The sequence below is a fragment of the Sciurus vulgaris genome (assembly GCF_902686455.1).
Source record: "Sciurus vulgaris genome assembly, chromosome: X".
In the NCBI taxonomy this organism is placed as follows: Eukaryota; Metazoa; Chordata; class Mammalia; order Rodentia; family Sciuridae; genus Sciurus; species Sciurus vulgaris.
In genome coordinates, this window is record NC_136471.1 from 76,304,890 (window position 1) to 76,322,411 (window position 17,522).

Here is a 17,522-nt window from a genome sequence, read left to right on the forward strand (position 1 = left end):
GGACTCAGCTACCTCAGAGGTCTGCTGGTGGATTGGATTTACTTTTTTTCCACCTTCTACCAAATAATTCAATCCTAGTCCAAACTACTTAAAACATGTATTTAAAAAAATCACAAATCCAAAGTAGAATACAAAGTTGATCTCAGCAAACAAGATGTTTGCAATTTAATATATTGTATTATGTGCATATGAAGTATATAAATGCATATAAATGCTTAATGGTGTACCTGGCACACATTAACTGCTCAATAGATATTAAGTGAAAGAATAAGTTAATGAACTGTTCCACCTTAGAAATTAGCTCTCAGAAAGTGGGATCATATACTGTGTAGTCATGGTAGGAGCCCAGACACATGATGGGTGTATAAATGTCAAAAGAATCCAAGTAGTTCCCATAAGTACAAAGACTAGGAAAAAATATCCACAACATCTATCCTGGCAAAGGTTTCTTGTTTTGACCTTTAAATTAGTTTTAGTTATACATATTGGGATTCATTCTGACATAAATGTGCAAGCATGGAATATAATTCGCTCCAATTTGGTCCTCAGTACTTCCCCCTTCCATTCCCCTGTTCTCTTTCCTGTACTCTACTGATCATTATTTATAGTTTTTTTTTTTTTAACATTAGTACCTTGTGAGGTGAGATTCAAAGTTTTGTAGACAACATGACTAACATAAGCAACAGTAGGCAATCCTGACAAAGGAACTGGATGTTTACCTATAGATTATTCTTCACTAGAAGCATTAAAACAGACTTGATATCATTCCACTCCTTTCACACTGCCTGACTCGATCCTAGTAAATCTATTAGACAGGTATAATTACTCCTATTTTACAACAGAAATCAAGGCTAAAAGAGTTAAACTACCTTCCCAAGATTATCTATAAAGGGAAATGGCAGGTAGGAAGCATAAAGACACTTCTACTAAATCCAGGGCTCCTCTTCTGGGATCATGGCTGCTGTTCAAAATGGACAAAGCAGGTAAGAGGCAGCTGTCTTAGAGGAGTGAGAAATAACCCCATAGGGATTCAGAATACAGCAAGTTATTATGTGAGGAGGGAATGCTTTTCAGAGTTTCTCGGAGGTGGAAGTCAAATTTAAAAAACCATCAAGGGAAGCAGTAAGAAAGTTTGTGGTTGATATTTGCGAGAGGGTGTAGGCAGTTTGTTTTCTCATCTAACTGCTGAAAGTTACAGAATGATAAATGTAGCATTTGCTAATGTTTTCCATTGAGCTGTTAAGTGTTCTTAAGTCACAAAATTTGAAAACTGGTGGCTTCCTTCTCTGACTTTCAGGGACAGTTCTGCAGAATGGAGCAATGAGGGTGTTTCATGTGCCCTTGATTGGAGGAAAAAGGACACTCTCCTATTCTTAGCTGCTGGGGATGGTAGTTTGATCTCTCAAATTTTTACCAGCACCTCACCCCAATTAGCAGCTCTAAGTAGTGTGTTTATTCCTAATTTCTGCTCCCAAATCTCCCCATTTATGCACAGGAAGACAACAATTCTTAAATAGTTTCTGAATGCCGTTTCTCCCATGTGATGTTGCAATGTATTTCAAGAGTCATAAAGATTTTATACCCTTTTAAAAAATTTTTTTAGTTGTCAATGGACCTTTATTTATTTATATGTGGTGCTGAGAATCAAACCCAGTGCCTTACACATGCTAGGAAAGTGCTCTACCACTGAGCCACAACCCCAGTTCTATACCCTTTTATTCAATAACTGAATTCTCTTAATAAGCCTTATTTTCATCCATTAGACCCTCATACAGGTCCTCTTACAGCAAAAACTGACTTAGTTCTGGTTGCAGTGTCTAAGCATATTGAATTTGGCCTATTTTTGAAATATTTTTCTAAATTTTCTTTTAGATTAACATCAATTTGGTTCAATACAGTAAGAGACAAGAAAAGCAATCAGTAGTCCTATCCAAATAACAAAACAAAATGTAGGTTTCATAGGTTCCCACCAAGTATCACCTTGGGCAGTATCACCCTTGGGAAATAACAAGACCAATTCTGCTTTGGGTGACTGATCAAATTAAAGATCACTTATAGAATAACATGTTGGTGTTCCTTGCTTGTGGCAGTTTCTCTAGGAGGAATAGTGATGCCAGTATTTTATTTGGAAGCTTAGCCAGTTTCATAAACACTATTCATTCATCATCATACACAGACCTTCAAAAGCAAATGATTCCAAATATACCAATGTCAGAAAAGTCATCTCATGGGAACTCATTCTGCCAGAATTTGATGAGACTTTAGAGATTATCTCTGAGGGATCTCAGAGATCATGAAATAAAGTACCCATAACCACCAGGTAAAATCAATGAATGAAGATGAAGCAGGTCATATGTAAAACACTTCCCTTACACACACACACACAGGTTCTCTAGTGTGCTCCCAAGCTATAGTTTAAAGAAATACATATAGCTCATGGTATTTTTTTCTCAGTTTGGAAATACATGGGTTTGAGAAATACTTTGCTTTTCATTATGCCATAAGAGAACTAATATAACCTGAATTTCGGGGAGATAAGAGGGAATAGTAGTGAACATGGCGAAAGAGAAAATAAATGTTCCATCAAAAAGGGTCAGGCTGCTACTCAGCCCTAGCTAACCGTTTCGATATGTATAAAGAGTCATAAAGACTTGTGTAGAAATCCGTATGTATGATTTCTTTTTTAAAAAGCCAGAAATTTGATCTTCTATGTGAAGTCTCTTACTTTTCAGTTCTGGCAATTACTTCAAAAGATGTGAAAAAAGATTCACAGGTAAAAAAAAAACATGTCTTTGGGCCAGATGTGGATTAGTTAACCTTAACTAACCCAAGTCTCTACCTTGGGTATGACAGACAAAATCACAGTTACCTAGTGTCCTGATTTCTGCTAGAGGATTACAATTCAATTTTCTTGGTAATTACAACTGGAAAAATTCTCGTATCCCCCAGAGAATTTTCTACATTTAAGTTAATTATCTTATGAAGAGTTAAGTATTATTTACTGGCAGATTTAAAGGCATGTGGCTTCCACCCTTAATGTAAAATGTAACATAAAAGCACTTCCCACAAAGGAAATCCTACTTCACATTTAAGAACTCATCAATGAAAAATATTTATTTTTCCCTCATCCATAAAGTTTGAAAGGAGATTTTTAGAGGCTGATAGTGTAGCTCAGTGTAGAGCTCATGCTTAGCACATATGAGACCCTGGGTTCAATTCTCAGCATAATTTTTTTCAAAAGAAAAAACATTATGAAACTTCTATGTAGCTTTAAGTGTGTCATCTCTGCCTTAATATTTAGAAATTTAAAATTCTTTTGAAATACTACAATTGCCACAGGTGCTGGGAACCATTCTATAGTAGCTCTTGCTATGTTGTACTTTCCTGTGTTTAATGAATTAACAAGACTTGGGGATAAATTAAGCAAATCTAATATCGTTGCTTTTTTTTTTTTTTTTGTGGTGCTGGGGATTGAACCCAGGGCTTATGTGCTTGCAAGGCGAGCACTCTACCGACTGAGCTATCTCCCCAGCCCCATATTGTTCCATTTTAATCAGCTTAAATAGCAACTAAAATAGAAGATGTTAACACCTGAATTGCTTCCACAATCTGCTGAGTCAAAACTTTTGTCAAGTGGCTTCACATTCCACACTCCTTGCATCACGCATTTATGCTTAGTAAGGTAGAACTGTATTTGTGCTTTAATTTTAATATTATAGTTCACAGGTAGGCATGCAAGGTGAATGCAAAGTCATTCAGGAATAACTTCCTACTTAGTCATATACCAAACACTGGGCACAACAAAGGGTCCCAAAGCCAATGTATGGCATAAATTACTTATAGAATCAGACACAACACTCACCAATGTGGGAAGGGGTGAAATGTAAAATATGATCTTCAAAGGGAAGAAGAAGAAAGGGAAGAAGAAGAAAAAAAGATGTGCCCCCAAACACCCATTCACTAACATAGATTTGCACTTTATTTTAATTTTGCATCCTGAGAATAAAATTGTATCTGACAAGTGAACAACGACAGAAGCAGCAGTGAAAGTTTCAGAGAGGCAGGTATCCTTCATTTTGGCACAGCTGTATATAGGTTGAGTTCTTCCAGGGGAATCATTCCTGGACTCAAGGAAGAAAAATGAATTCATTCCACAGGCTATGAAACACTACAAGATGCATGAAAGTTCTTTGTTTGGATAGACATATCCACTATTATTCTCTTCTGGTAATGCTGTCCCAACAGGAATCCACTGTCAAAAAGTAGAAATTGTAGGCTGTTCAACCAGATGTGTTGACCAATATCCACTTTCTAGCTATTTGGATGTCCTGTTCTTGCCACCAAGACTCATTTGTACATGGTTAGACCAAGGATGGCAAACTAGCTTGTAGATTATATAATTTCAAACATTTATAACTTGTTCCAAAGTCCAAGCATTAAAACAATTTTACACTATTTGCTTACTAGTAAAACAGAAAATTAAGAAAATTAAGCCAAGATAAAAGCTTAAATGAAAAGAGCAGGAATAAAAGCAACATTTGAGAAATTATTGCCTTGATTAATCACGCTGAATTTATACACAGAACTACTTTAAAAGACTCAGAAATTGATATTTAGTCCAATGCTAGAATGTGACATTATAACACTTTCCACATTTGCAATATGGGTGTATATGTATAAGGTACATGTACACACCTCAATAAATTAGCTCAGTTATATCATCCTGAAACAGAAAAAAGCTGAAGGCAAATTCCAACCTGAAGTTATATAGCCCAATCTAGCCATCTCACACACACACACACACACACACACACACACACACACACACACACACACACACTCCCTCGCCCCTAGCATTTCATTATTTAGGGACCAGGTAAGCAATTTGTGGAAAAGGTCAAATAATCTTAGCTCCTTTATAAAAGTGGCTCCCAACATATTTACCATACAGATCTCTTCATGATTCCTTCTTCACGTTTTCAAGTATATAATAAGTTTTCTCATGTTTGTATAAATCAAAAGCATATAGCAATTCACAGCTTCTAATCAGTGTTGATAAGCAGTGTTAACAGACAGAATTGAAAGAATGTAAGCAAAATGCATGGAAATTCCATGTCTTAGTTGGCTTGTATAGCAGGAATATTATGGGTCAAAGTATGGTTTCTAGTATATTTTTTTTAAATAAATGAAAAAGGTTGAAGGATAACCCCACTGCTAGTTTCATCTACCCCAGGTTGGGAACCACTGGTTTACATCCCCTGCTTTTCCTCCCTAAATCAAGTATTAACACAATACAATTACTCATGTTTAACAAACAGGGGATCAATAACAAAATTTACTACTGAAAAATAGATAAACTGCAACACTCATTCTGTGAAAGAAAACATAATGACATAGATTTCAAGGACTCTCTTTAGAAATTACACAATTATGATATCCAGTATATCTTTCTATCAACTTCAAAGCATACTAATATGTGAAAAAATCCTCAATTCCCCTGTGAGGTAGGTCCAGATTATTGTCCCCACTTCAGCAATGAGGACATGAGGTACAGAGGAATTAAGCAGCAGAGCTAAGAATTAAACCAGAAGTGACTTGGGTTTGAATTCCACACCATTTTCCTTTCCACCAAATTTTATCAATTTGTTCCAAAATATCTTTTTGAAAGTGTGGAACTTGATAAGACACTGAAGCAAATGTTGGATAGGATATGAAACTCTTCACATAAAAATATCAGAGTGGATCCTTCCATATCTCCATTATTGTCACAGCTTAATTCTTGCCTGGATACCAACTGCATAGTAAGGTTCCACATAGGCAAAGCTCAGAGACCTCAATCCTTAGTTCCTAGGGAAACTGCATTCACTTTTATCACCAAGGAGGGACCAAGGTCTAGCAGGCATCAGATTCTTTCAGTCTGTATGATATCAATACACATCAACTAGCAGTCAGTCAGCAAACTGAACTTTTACTGTGTGCAAGGCACTGTGAGAGTTTCCACCAAGGGTAGTAGATCTAAGAATAATCATTCTGAGATTCTGTAGAGTAAAAATTTCCTGTGGATTTCTAGAATCACAGAATGTAAGGTAATCTCTAATTTTCTGTCCAGCTCTAGATTCAACCCCATAATATTACAGACAAAAAGACTGACATGCTATTTAGGTTAATTGCCTAGGGTTCACAATATTAGATCATTTCTTCATATAGTATGAGTTTGACAAAGTCCACAGAAAATGGAACATATTCTCAGGTTGCCATCATCAAAATGAAGAGGCTGGCTCAGAATCAGGTAAGGGAAATTTGAAGAAAGATAGGGGTATATCTGTAAATATCTATCTATAGATATATCCCTTTTTAGCCCACATATTACATGAACAGGTATTAATAAAGTCTATTCCTTTTCTGTGAAAAATTTCCAACAGTTTACCACTTAAGGGAACTTGAAAAATTTGACAATCATTGCAGAATAGATTTTGTTTTAAAAGCAGACTTTTACAGGAATAAGAGGACTTAATTTTAATGAATTTGAGCACTTATAATCGAATCAGCAAAAAGTATTTCCATTATGAGAAACTGCTCCCATTAATCAAATGAATATAATTTCTATATCCTACTAGGTCAATATAGTAAATTCTAATGAAATATTGTTTGGGGCTTTATGTTCAAGTAGTAAGGTTTGACTTTTTTAAAGGGGTGGCTTATTTGTAAACAAAATTATAATGCTAATGATTTTTTAAAAAAATACATACATTTGAAAAACTCTATTTGTTCAAAGGCTTACAAATGTTACTGAACTTTACTCAAATTACCAAAGACCACAAATAAATTTCATTAAAATGGCAGAGTGATAAGTATTAACATGGTTTAATTTCTCAGGCATTAGTGTTTACAGGTCGTAAGAATATGGACATTAAATATGTAAGTGGGCTTTGGTAGGGTTTCAATGAAAGACCATTGTCCTTTCACAACCATGTTAAATTACATGTTTACTAGCATTAAAATTATACAAATTTTTAAGGGACTGATAGTCGTCTTCTGTAATATTTTGTCATTAATATATCACATGATTGGAGGAAAACAAGGAAAGACTTTGTATAGTAAATAAATACAATATGCTAGTGAAATATTCTTATACCTAGATGAAAAGAATGATTTCTAATCTAATGATCTACTAATCATTCACTCTGCTTCCTTCCATGTTATCTTTGTTCAGAAAAAGACAAGGCACTTTTCCACTTCTAAAGTTTGACTACTCTCTCTCCTAAATTAACATGGGGACAGGCGGGAACAGAGTATAGGACATGTCTGGAATGGAAGTTAATAAATCTGTAAGTAATACTTGTCTATATTTGTTATCAATACTATATATGCTATTGGCTTTTTGGATGAGCTTTAAAATGATCAATTCAATCAATCAATTAGGACAGAATCTTTGACCAAATGAGAAGCATTGGAAAATGAATTTCAAAGAACTATTTTAACTTGTAACCTCAACATCTACTGAGATTTATATACTTTGGCAAATACACGTCATTTTTCTCTGGAAACCACCAGGGCAGATTTTATAAAGGAATATTATACAACAAAGAAATTCAAAATTACTTTTTTCAATCTAAAAACAACTTTCACAAAATATTTTACTAACCCAATGGAAAAATACAAGTATGCTCTATCCTGAGGATTAAAACAAAAAGCCTCAATGGGGGAGGAATTAATTACCACAGTGTACTCTGTCATTTCAGCATTCACCGATAGCAATTTCATTGAAAAGAAAACAACCCCCCCCCAAATACTCCAAAATACCCAATTGCTAATCAGCCTCTGCAAGGGAAAAGAGTTTGAAAAAGCAGTCACAGGAGAGAGAAAGCGACAGGAAAAAAGAAAAGAAAATTGGGTGTTTTCTGGGTAGTTCAAGAAACTAAGATTGGTCAACCAGCATAATGAAAAATAAAAATGAATTTAAGAGTGATTGGTTAAAATTAAATGTACACATGCTGGCAAACGGTTTTTATGACAAATATAACTGTAACTTGAATTTTATATTCTGTTACCTCCAGATACACACTATTCTTATCTTAATATCTGTTTCATGGAAACAATTCACCATTTCCCATTCTCTAAACAAAACCAAGTACGATTTATACATGGCAGAAAAAGTTACTATGATCACCACATGGTCGAGTTCTAAGGTTACAGGAAAAAATAAAATTATAAGGGTTGACACAAACAATTATTCTATCCATGATAATCAGAAACTCTGTATTAATGCTGGCAATCAATTTTGGTATTAAAATGTCACAGTCTGAAGCATAAATTTAATGACATTAGCTGGAACATAAACCACAGGTACAATTTTTCCCTGATCTTAACTATAAAACAAGACAGTGGGTATGTATTTTCAGAGGTTTCCACCTTTTCTATAAAAATACACCTTCAATTTTGCAGCAGGCAGATACATGATATTTGCAGGCATACACAATATATTAAAAGTTAGAGAATTGGGGTGGCTGGGTGGCATGGGGCTAATGGAGCTCCACAGAGGGAGGTGGTAAAGTGTTTGTGCAAACAATCATAATTTCATATCAAATAGTGTCTCTTTCTTTCTTTTTCTAATAGTCAAGGACTGTGAATTTCAATTAGGCATGAATTTTAAGAGTAGCCTAAAAAGGCGTGACCTTATGTGAAGAAATGATTGTCCTCTTCACTGGGATGAATGCTGGCCTATAAAAGCTTATTAAAAGCAGCAAGAGACAAACAATATTATTCGATCCCAGACACTTTCAATTTACCTTTAGCAGTATGAATTACAAATAATGCCTATATACAGGCAAACATCTGTCATTGAATTGAAATGATAAAAAGCTTATGCTAAAATTCAAAACTCTAGTAGAAGAGGAGTGGTATTCTCATTTAAATTGTGAAGAGAAATAGCATACATACCAACCCAATGGCTACTTGGGTGGTAAATGTAGAAACTAAAACACCTTTCTTCATTAATCATTTCCAAATATTTAAAAAAGATCCTCAAAAAGAGGATTAAAAGTACTTTATTAACTATGATTCAGCCACTCCATATTATTTAGGTATAACTTAATTAGCTCTGTTTCCCAAAGTAGATTAGCTGAACTCCAGATAAGGGTTAGCAGTAGCTTTCATGGGAGTCTAGATTACTTCCCAAGACATGTAAAATCTCAAGATACTTCTTAAAAGTCAAAATTGTGTGTATTTTCGAAGGAAAGAAAATACACAAAGGGAAAGAAATGAAGGATAGTGAGGCTGTGAAATTGCCAGATGTCAAATAAGTTCTTTTGGGGATAAGAGTGGAGTTCAAAATGGGAAATACTGAATTAAATGGAAAAAATAAGGTTCTTGGTTTCATATGCAATGCACAATATCTGAGATAATGACTTCAGTTTTAATCCACTTGTTACAAAGGGCAACCCTGCCCTACACCTGAAATTTTAACATGCTTATTATGACTTTGCCATAAAACAGCATGTTAACGTCTCTACATTCAAAAGGATGCTTGCAAACGTCATTCATATTAAAATCTATGCAAATTGTTGGCAATACAGTAAGAGTAATATTACATTTTGTAAACCATGGCATAACACATTTTACATTATGCAAAGAGACAATATTTACAAGTCTTTAGGAGTTTAAATATTTTATCCACTAACATAAGTGATAATTTAGCAAAGTGCAGGACAAACCAGTGCTATTAATTGCAAGTCCTTTAAAAGCAGAGTAAAACCATTTCTAAAAGCTACCAAAAGCTTATTTAAGTGTGTCCAGTAAGGGATTACAGAGCATTAAATAGCCTAGAAAAATGATGCATATTTAGAAACAGTGAGTATGAAAATTATAAGGCAGCATGCTCCGAACAAGGTTTTTGTTTTTGTTTTTTAAACACCAGCACTGATGTTTTATTTTTAGTGGCGACTATGTGTGTGTGTGTGTGTGTGTGTGTGTGTGTGTGTGTGTATTTATTTAAAAATTGGGAGTGCAAAACACAAGCCTCATTTAACAACAACAAAAAAAAGATGTGCAAATTTTCTTAAACCAACACAAATAAAAGAGCGAGGAGAATACTCTACCATTATAAAGAATAACTTGAACACAGCAAAGGAGACCATCTTCATTCCATAATCATCTACAAGGCACTAAGGGTAGGAAATGACAGGTAACACAGAAGTGACTGAATAAAACTTCTCAGTCAGGTCGGAATATGGGATATTTTGGTAAGAATTCTATTAGTATTACCTGCAAAATAAAAATAAACAAGAATATGTTGACGAAATAATTTTAATTTAATATAACTTATGTAAAACCCAGAAAAGTCATTTTCATAGGACTATCTTTTGATCCTGTACTATATAAAGTAAGGAAAATACATGAAACATTTATGTAAAGAACTTACCACAAGCTGTGATTAGATTGGCGATTCAAAAAGTAAACTGGCAAACCAAACTACTTGTTGTAGCTAACAGTTGTTATTACCTGATTTACAATAACGATTTGTTTAGGATTAGAGACGCAAACCCTATTACTTTATCAAGTCCTCCCTTCACCTGTTTTTTAAAAAGCAAAGTAGAAGGAATTAAAACTGTTATACAGATTAGAAAAAACTATTACATTATGTTTATTTTTCAATCAAAGCAGTTGATATTAGTTGAGGATTATCATCTTCTGCAAGTGGTTTGTGAAAAATATGAGCATCCAAATGGACTGACTAAAATAGTTTATTCACAGGAAGGTTCAGAAATATAATAATAAAAAGATACTTTTGAAGGTTTTGTCAATAATAGATTTTAGGGCTGGGGGGAGAGCTCAGTTGGCAGAGTGCTTGCCTCACCAGCACAAGGCCCTGGGTTCAATCCCCAGCACTGCAAACAACAACAACAACAACAACAAATAGATTTTAGTTTTGTGGTCATTTGCACATTTTTCTCAAAACTATTCAAAGTGGAGTGATACCATAATAATCCTTGTTTATGAGATACAAATGGAATGTTTATTATTAAATACAGATTACATGTCAGCAAACTGGAGCTAGGATAAATTTAATATTCTTTTGAATGTTAATGTTGAATTGATCACATCAGCTATATGTGATTTTATGTTTCATGACCAAGATTATATAGCTTTCAGTAAAAAAAAAAATGAACCTGTATTAAAACCTATAGTTTCTTCATTAAAAGTTAAATGTCAGCCAGGAAAAAGCAAGCCAGAAATATCAATTCAGAATTCAAAAGTTAGTTTCTATTTTATGCAAGTTTTGATAAGATTCCATTTAGAAATATTTTGTCCAACAGAAGCTGTCCTTACCACTATATGTTATGGTTTGTGACTGTTAAAAGAAGATTAAGACTGTACAATGCTCTCATCTGAGCACACTAGTTGAGACTTTTCTGACATCTAAATAATTGTTAGCTTTCAAGATATTTTAGGTTGGCTACACAGCTAAAGAACATGTTAGCAAACCTCTACATTCTAACTGACAAAAGTTTAGGCTGAGGAGAAAAAAGAATAGCTGAGAGATGATAAACATAGTAAAATGTTACATTTAGGATGAAATCCAAAAAATGTAATTAAAACAACTTCATACTTACATACTCCATCATATTGCTAGTTTCGCATTTCCTTTTAGTCAACTTCCAGTGCAAAGCAAGCTAAGAAAGTACAGTTTGTTAAGAATTTTTATATCAACTTAGACTAATTACAATTACAGCCTATACATCTGAGTAAGTTACTACAAATAATATGATATGAAACATAGCACTTAAAATACCTTCTAAAACTATATATTAAATAGTTGAGTATTAGTTCTCTAATCCTTTCATGGCCAGAAAAATCCCCATTTAGTCCTTTTTATTCAATTTAATAATGAAAATAAATAAATGAGGCACTCATTCGCTTAGCATTTCTTACCTTGTGATATAATCTGTTATTTTCCCACTCTAATAACTTCTGAATTGATCTTCTGGTCTATGGAAAAGGATCAAGATTTTGTTACAAGATGAACTCCAAGAACTTTGTTTTACTCTGTGTATCTATATTTTCCTGTTTACTTGTAATTTTCTATTTATTTCTTTTCTTGTTTTTCTATTATAAATCAGAAAAAAATGCAATGTAACTGGTAGGAACTGCCAAGTTAAAGAAGTTAAAGTTATGTAAAAGAAAAGGCAAACAAATGGAAACTATCCCACTTTTAAAGTAATTAAAATAAATTTAAATAAATGTTATGTTACATTATGAAAGGGATGTTGCAAATACAATAAATTCAGTGGGCTCATTCATACTTGGCTAGATCAGCAACAATGCCAGCTGGAGTGTATCTTGGGGTCATCACACTTGACAGAATCCAGACATAATCAGGATACCAGATAAAGAAATTGAATTAGTAATTAAATATCTTTCCACAAAGAAAAAACCAGGACCAGATGGTTTCAATGATGAATTTACCAAACATTTTAAAAACAAACACCAAGCCTTTACACATTCTTCCAGAAAATGGAGGGGACAACTTCCCAACTTATCCTATGAGAATAATATTACTGATACTAAAACTAGACAAAGACATCACAAATGCATAAAGAAAACAAGAGATGAATATCCTTCATTAATATAAACACACAATTTTCAACAACAGTAGTAGATTGAATCATATATAAATGGAATCCATCCAAGTAATACAAAAAATAAACTAATGTAACATTACATGAACAAAAGACAAAAACCATGTGATTATCTTAATAGATTTAGAAGCAGCACTGGACAAAATTCAATATCCATTAATTATAAAAACCTGAAGCTGGATGCAGGGGCACTTGCCTGTAATCCCAACAGCTGAAGAGGCTAAAGCATGAGGATTGCAAGTTCAAAGAAAGCCAGGCTCAGCAACTTAGTGAGGCCCTAGGCAATCTAGTGAGACTCTGTCTAAGGCTGGGCACAGTGGTGCATGCCTGTAATCCCAGCAACTCAGGAAGCTGAAGCAGGAGGATCTTAAATTTGAGGCCAGCCTCAGCAACTTAGTGAGGCCCTAAGCAACTTAGACCCTGTCTCAAAATTAAAAATTAAAAAGGGGCTGGGGGGCTGGGCATGGTGGCACAGGCGATTTGGGAGGTGGAGGCTGATGGAGATAGATGGTTAAGGGAACCAAGTTTCAGTTATGCAAGATAAATACATGATGGAGATCTATTAGGCATAGTGCCTAAAAGCTAACAATACTGTATTGTACACTTAAAATTGCTAAGAAGGCAAATCTTATATTAAGTATTCTTACTGAAAATAAAAATAATAAAGGTGGTGGGAGGAATCTTTGGGAGGTGCTGGATATGTTTGTTGGCCTTGGTGGTGGTGATGATTTCCAGGGTATATATTTATTGTCAAATTCATTGAGATATACTAAATATGTACAGGTGGATAGACTGAGTACTTATGTTCCTCTCCCCTAAATTCATATATTGATATCCTAACCATCTAGGTGATGTTGTTAGGAGGTGGGCCATTTGGGATTAGATCATATGATTAGTTATAGGTGAGATCCCAGAGAATGTTAGCCCATTCCACTATGTGAGGACAAAGTAGGCTCTATGTTTTAACTAAGAAAGTAGGCCCTCACTGGACACCAGATCTGCTAGTAACTTAAGTATAGGGCTTCCCAACTTATCCTATGAGAATAATATTACTGATACTAAAACTAGACAAAGACAGGAAATATTTTTTATTTTAAAATATTTTAAAATATTTTAAAATTTCTTTTGTTTGTAAGCTAGTCAGTTTATGGTATTCTGTTAATAGCAGCCTGAAGAGATTAAGGTACACAGTTCTTTATGTCAATCACATCTACAAAAAGTGGTTCACCTAAAAAAGGAAAATCAATATACTTTCATGACAAGAGAATTGAATGTGGGCTGGGGCTGTAGCTCACTGGTAGACCGCCTGCCTAGCATATGGGAGGCATTGGGTTCAATCTTCAGCACCACATAAAAATAAATAAAATAAAGATCCATCAAAAACTAAAAAATATTTATAAAAAGAACTGAATGCATTAGAAATGGAAGGAATGTTATTCAACATGTTAAGGACATATATGAAAAACATATGGATAATATTAAAATAAATGGTGAAAGACTGAAAGATTTTTCTCTAAGACAGAAAAAAGATAACCATGCTCACGCTATTTCTATTCAGCATAGTACTGGAAATTCTAGCCAGAGGAATTAGGTAAGAAAAAGAAAAAAAAAAAATACAAAGCAGAAGGCAAAGAAGTAAAACAGTCTCTGTTCACAGATGACATTATTTTGTAGTACTAAACCCCAAAGAATTCACAAAAATCTGTGAGACCTACCTAACACATGTAACAATGTTGCAGGATACAGATCCATTACATAAAAATCAAGTGTTTCTATACAATAACAACAAACAATCTGATGGAAATTAAGAAAATAGTTATACTTACAATAGCAGCAAAAAAACCAACAACTTAGAATTAAATTCAACCAAGGAGACAAAACACAAGCAGAAAACCACAAAACATTGCAGAAAAAATTATAAAGACTTCAACAACTGCAGACATCCTGAGTCTATGAACTGGAAGACTTTATATTGTTAAAATGACAATATGATCCAAAACAGTCAATAAATTCAGTGTAATCTCTACCAGAAACCCAAAGTTTTTTTTATAAAAGTAGAAAATCCCATCCTAAAATTCATATGAATCTCAAGGCACCCCTATTAGCTCAACGATCTTGAAAATGAAGAGCAAAGTTAAGTAACTCACACTTCCTGATTTAACAAATCACTATAAAAGCTACAGTAATAAAAACAATGTGTGGTCCTGGTATAAATTACAGACATATGACCCAATGCAGCAGAATAAAAAGTCTAGAAATAAACTCTTGAACAATGATTTTCAACAAGAGTGTTGACCATTCAACATTCTTGACAAATGTACATGGAAAACTGGACATTCACAGGTTAAAAAAAATGAAGCTGGAACTGTACTTTACACTATCTACAAAATTAACTCAAAATTCAACAGTGATTATCTAGGACCCTGGTGAATAAGAAGACAGAAAAAGTAAAACAACATTATATTATAACAAATATCTAGTAATTTAAATTTATAGCTTGCCATTTTCCCTAATTTTTCCAAAAATTAATAAAAAGATTCATTTGCAATAAAAAATTCAACAGTGAACTAAATATAAGAGCTAAAACTACAAAATTCTTAGAAGAAAATGGGAGATAATCTTTGCAACACTGGGTTTTGTGATGATTTCATGGATATGATGCCTAACGCACAGAAGAGAAAAAACAGTTTAATTGGACTTCATCAAAATTAACAACTTTTGTGTATTAAATGGTAGTATCAACAGAATGAAAAGATAAACCATAGAAGAGGAGAGAATATTTGCAAATCACATAATCTGATATGGAATTAATAGCCAGAGTATATAAAAACACCTACAACTCAAGAACAAATAAACGACCTAGTAACAAAATGGTCAAAAGACCTGAATAGACATGTCTTCAAAAAAGATATGCAAGGGTTGGGGGTATAGCTCAGTGATAGAGAACCTGCCATATAAGCACAAGGCCCTAGGTGCCATTCCAGCACCACACAGATACACAGACACATAAACACACACAACACAAAAATGGCCAATAAGCAAACCAAAACATGCTCAATATCAGTAGTTATTGGGGGAAAGAAAATCAAACCATGATAAGACACCATTTCCTACTCATAATATACTTAAAGAAGTGGTTAATGCAAGGATATTATTAATAAAATGGAAAATAACAAGTGTTGGTGAAGATCTAGATAAACTGGAACTCTTATGGACTCCTGGTGGGGATGTAAAATGGTATAGCTTCTATGGAAAACATTTTGGTGGTTCCTTAAAAAGCTAAACAATTGCGTATGATCCAGCAATTGCACTCCTAGGTCACCCCAAAAACACTGAAAGCAGAGACTCAAACAGATAATCATAGCAATGTTCACTGGAACATTACAATACACAGTAGCCAAAAGTTGAAACAACCTAAGCACCCATCAGTAGATGAACGGATAAACAATATGTGGTACATAAATAAAATGGATTGCTACTCAGTCATAGAAAGGAATGAAATTCTGAAACATGATACAATAAGAATGAACCATAAGTTCAGGTACAAAAGGAAAAATGTCATTATTTCATGTATATGAAGTAGAATAGGCAAATATGTAGAAATAGAAAGTAGGTTAGAAGTTCTAAGTTCTGAAGGAAGGGGAAATGAGGACTTATTACTTAGTGGCTATAGAGTTTGGAGTAATGAAAAAGCTTTGGAAATAGATAATAGTAATAGGTGTAAAACACTTTGAATGTAATTAAGACCACCTAATTGTACACTTAAATTATTAAAATGATAAATTATATGTATATTTTAGCACAATAATAATCATTTAGAAAAATTTCAGTGACCACATTGGAAACCAAGAAAGGGTTTCATTAACTGACAAAAGAGAAGAATTTCTTTTTTTTTTTTTTTTTTGGGGCGGGTGCTGGGGATCGAACCCAGGGCCTTGTGCTTACAAGGCAAGCACTCATACTGACTGAGCTTTCTCCCCAGCCCCAAGAGAGGAATTTCTAGATGATAGAAAGATGATCCCACTCTCAGATGAAAGCACTGAGCTCTAAATAATTTAAAGCTGATTGAATACAACTTGTAATGAAGGCTTAAGAGCCTGAAAAAGAAGCAAATATGAATTTGAAATACTTTAAACATCCACAGGCAAGAGGACATAGGTTCCAGAAAAAGGAATTTAGTTTCTCAAATAAATGAATATGACATGCTAAGCCCAGAAAAAAAATAATTATAGGAAATTATGATGTCAATGTCTGATTAAGCTAGAAATATCAACAAAGAGATAAGTGTTATTTAAAAGAACCAAATGGAATTCTGGAGTTAAGGAGTACAATAACTGAAACTAATAATTCAGTATAAGGGCACACAAGTAGAGTTGAGGAAGTAGATGAAAAAATCATGAACTTGAAGATAGATTAAATAGCTGGGTATGGTGGTGCATGCCTATAATTCCAGCTATTCAGGAGGCTGAGGCTAGAGGATTACAAGTTTGAGGCCTGTCTGGAAAACTCAGTGAGACTCTATATAAAAAAATATAAATGAGCTGGGGATATAGCTCAGAGTATGTATAGCACGTATCTAGCATGTGAAGGGCCTAGGTTTGATCCCCAGTACTAGGGGAAAAAAGGCAGATTAGAAGCAAATGTGTGATCTTAAGAACAAAGAGAAAAAAGAATAAAGGAAAATGACCACAGTCTGGAAGAAATGTTAGACATCACTGAGTTTACCATCATACATATAATGGGAAAAAAGAGAACAAGAATAAAACGGAAGAAATAATCAACAAAATAATGACTGATATCCTCTGAAGTTTTATGAAAAATATTTATACACACATCCAAGAAGCTCATGGAATTCCAAGTAGGATAAATATGATGTGATCCATT

General features: G+C 33.9%; 1 protein-coding gene across 3 annotated transcripts in view; it reads right to left on the reverse strand.

Moving 5' to 3' along the window:
* CHIC1 (cysteine rich hydrophobic domain 1) overlaps positions 1 to 17,522 on the reverse strand; it is a 63,591-nt gene that overhangs the window by 14,263 nt on the left and 31,806 nt on the right. For 2 of the 3 annotated variants that reach the window (XR_013761011.1, XR_013761012.1), the window contains exons 4-6: positions 11,932 to 11,988; positions 11,613 to 11,672; positions 10,098 to 10,263 (exon numbers count right to left, since the gene is read on the reverse strand). Coding sequence is in view for 1 of the 3 variants with exons in the window: in XM_079123101.1 (XP_078979227.1) it covers positions 10,213 to 10,263; positions 11,613 to 11,672; positions 11,932 to 11,988 (168 nt within the window). In the remaining 2 variants the exon portion in view is untranslated. Of the gene's footprint in view, positions 1 to 3,956; positions 10,264 to 11,612; positions 11,673 to 11,931; positions 11,989 to 17,522 lie in introns of those variants that run through there. The other variant, XM_079123101.1, reaches the window with a different exon arrangement.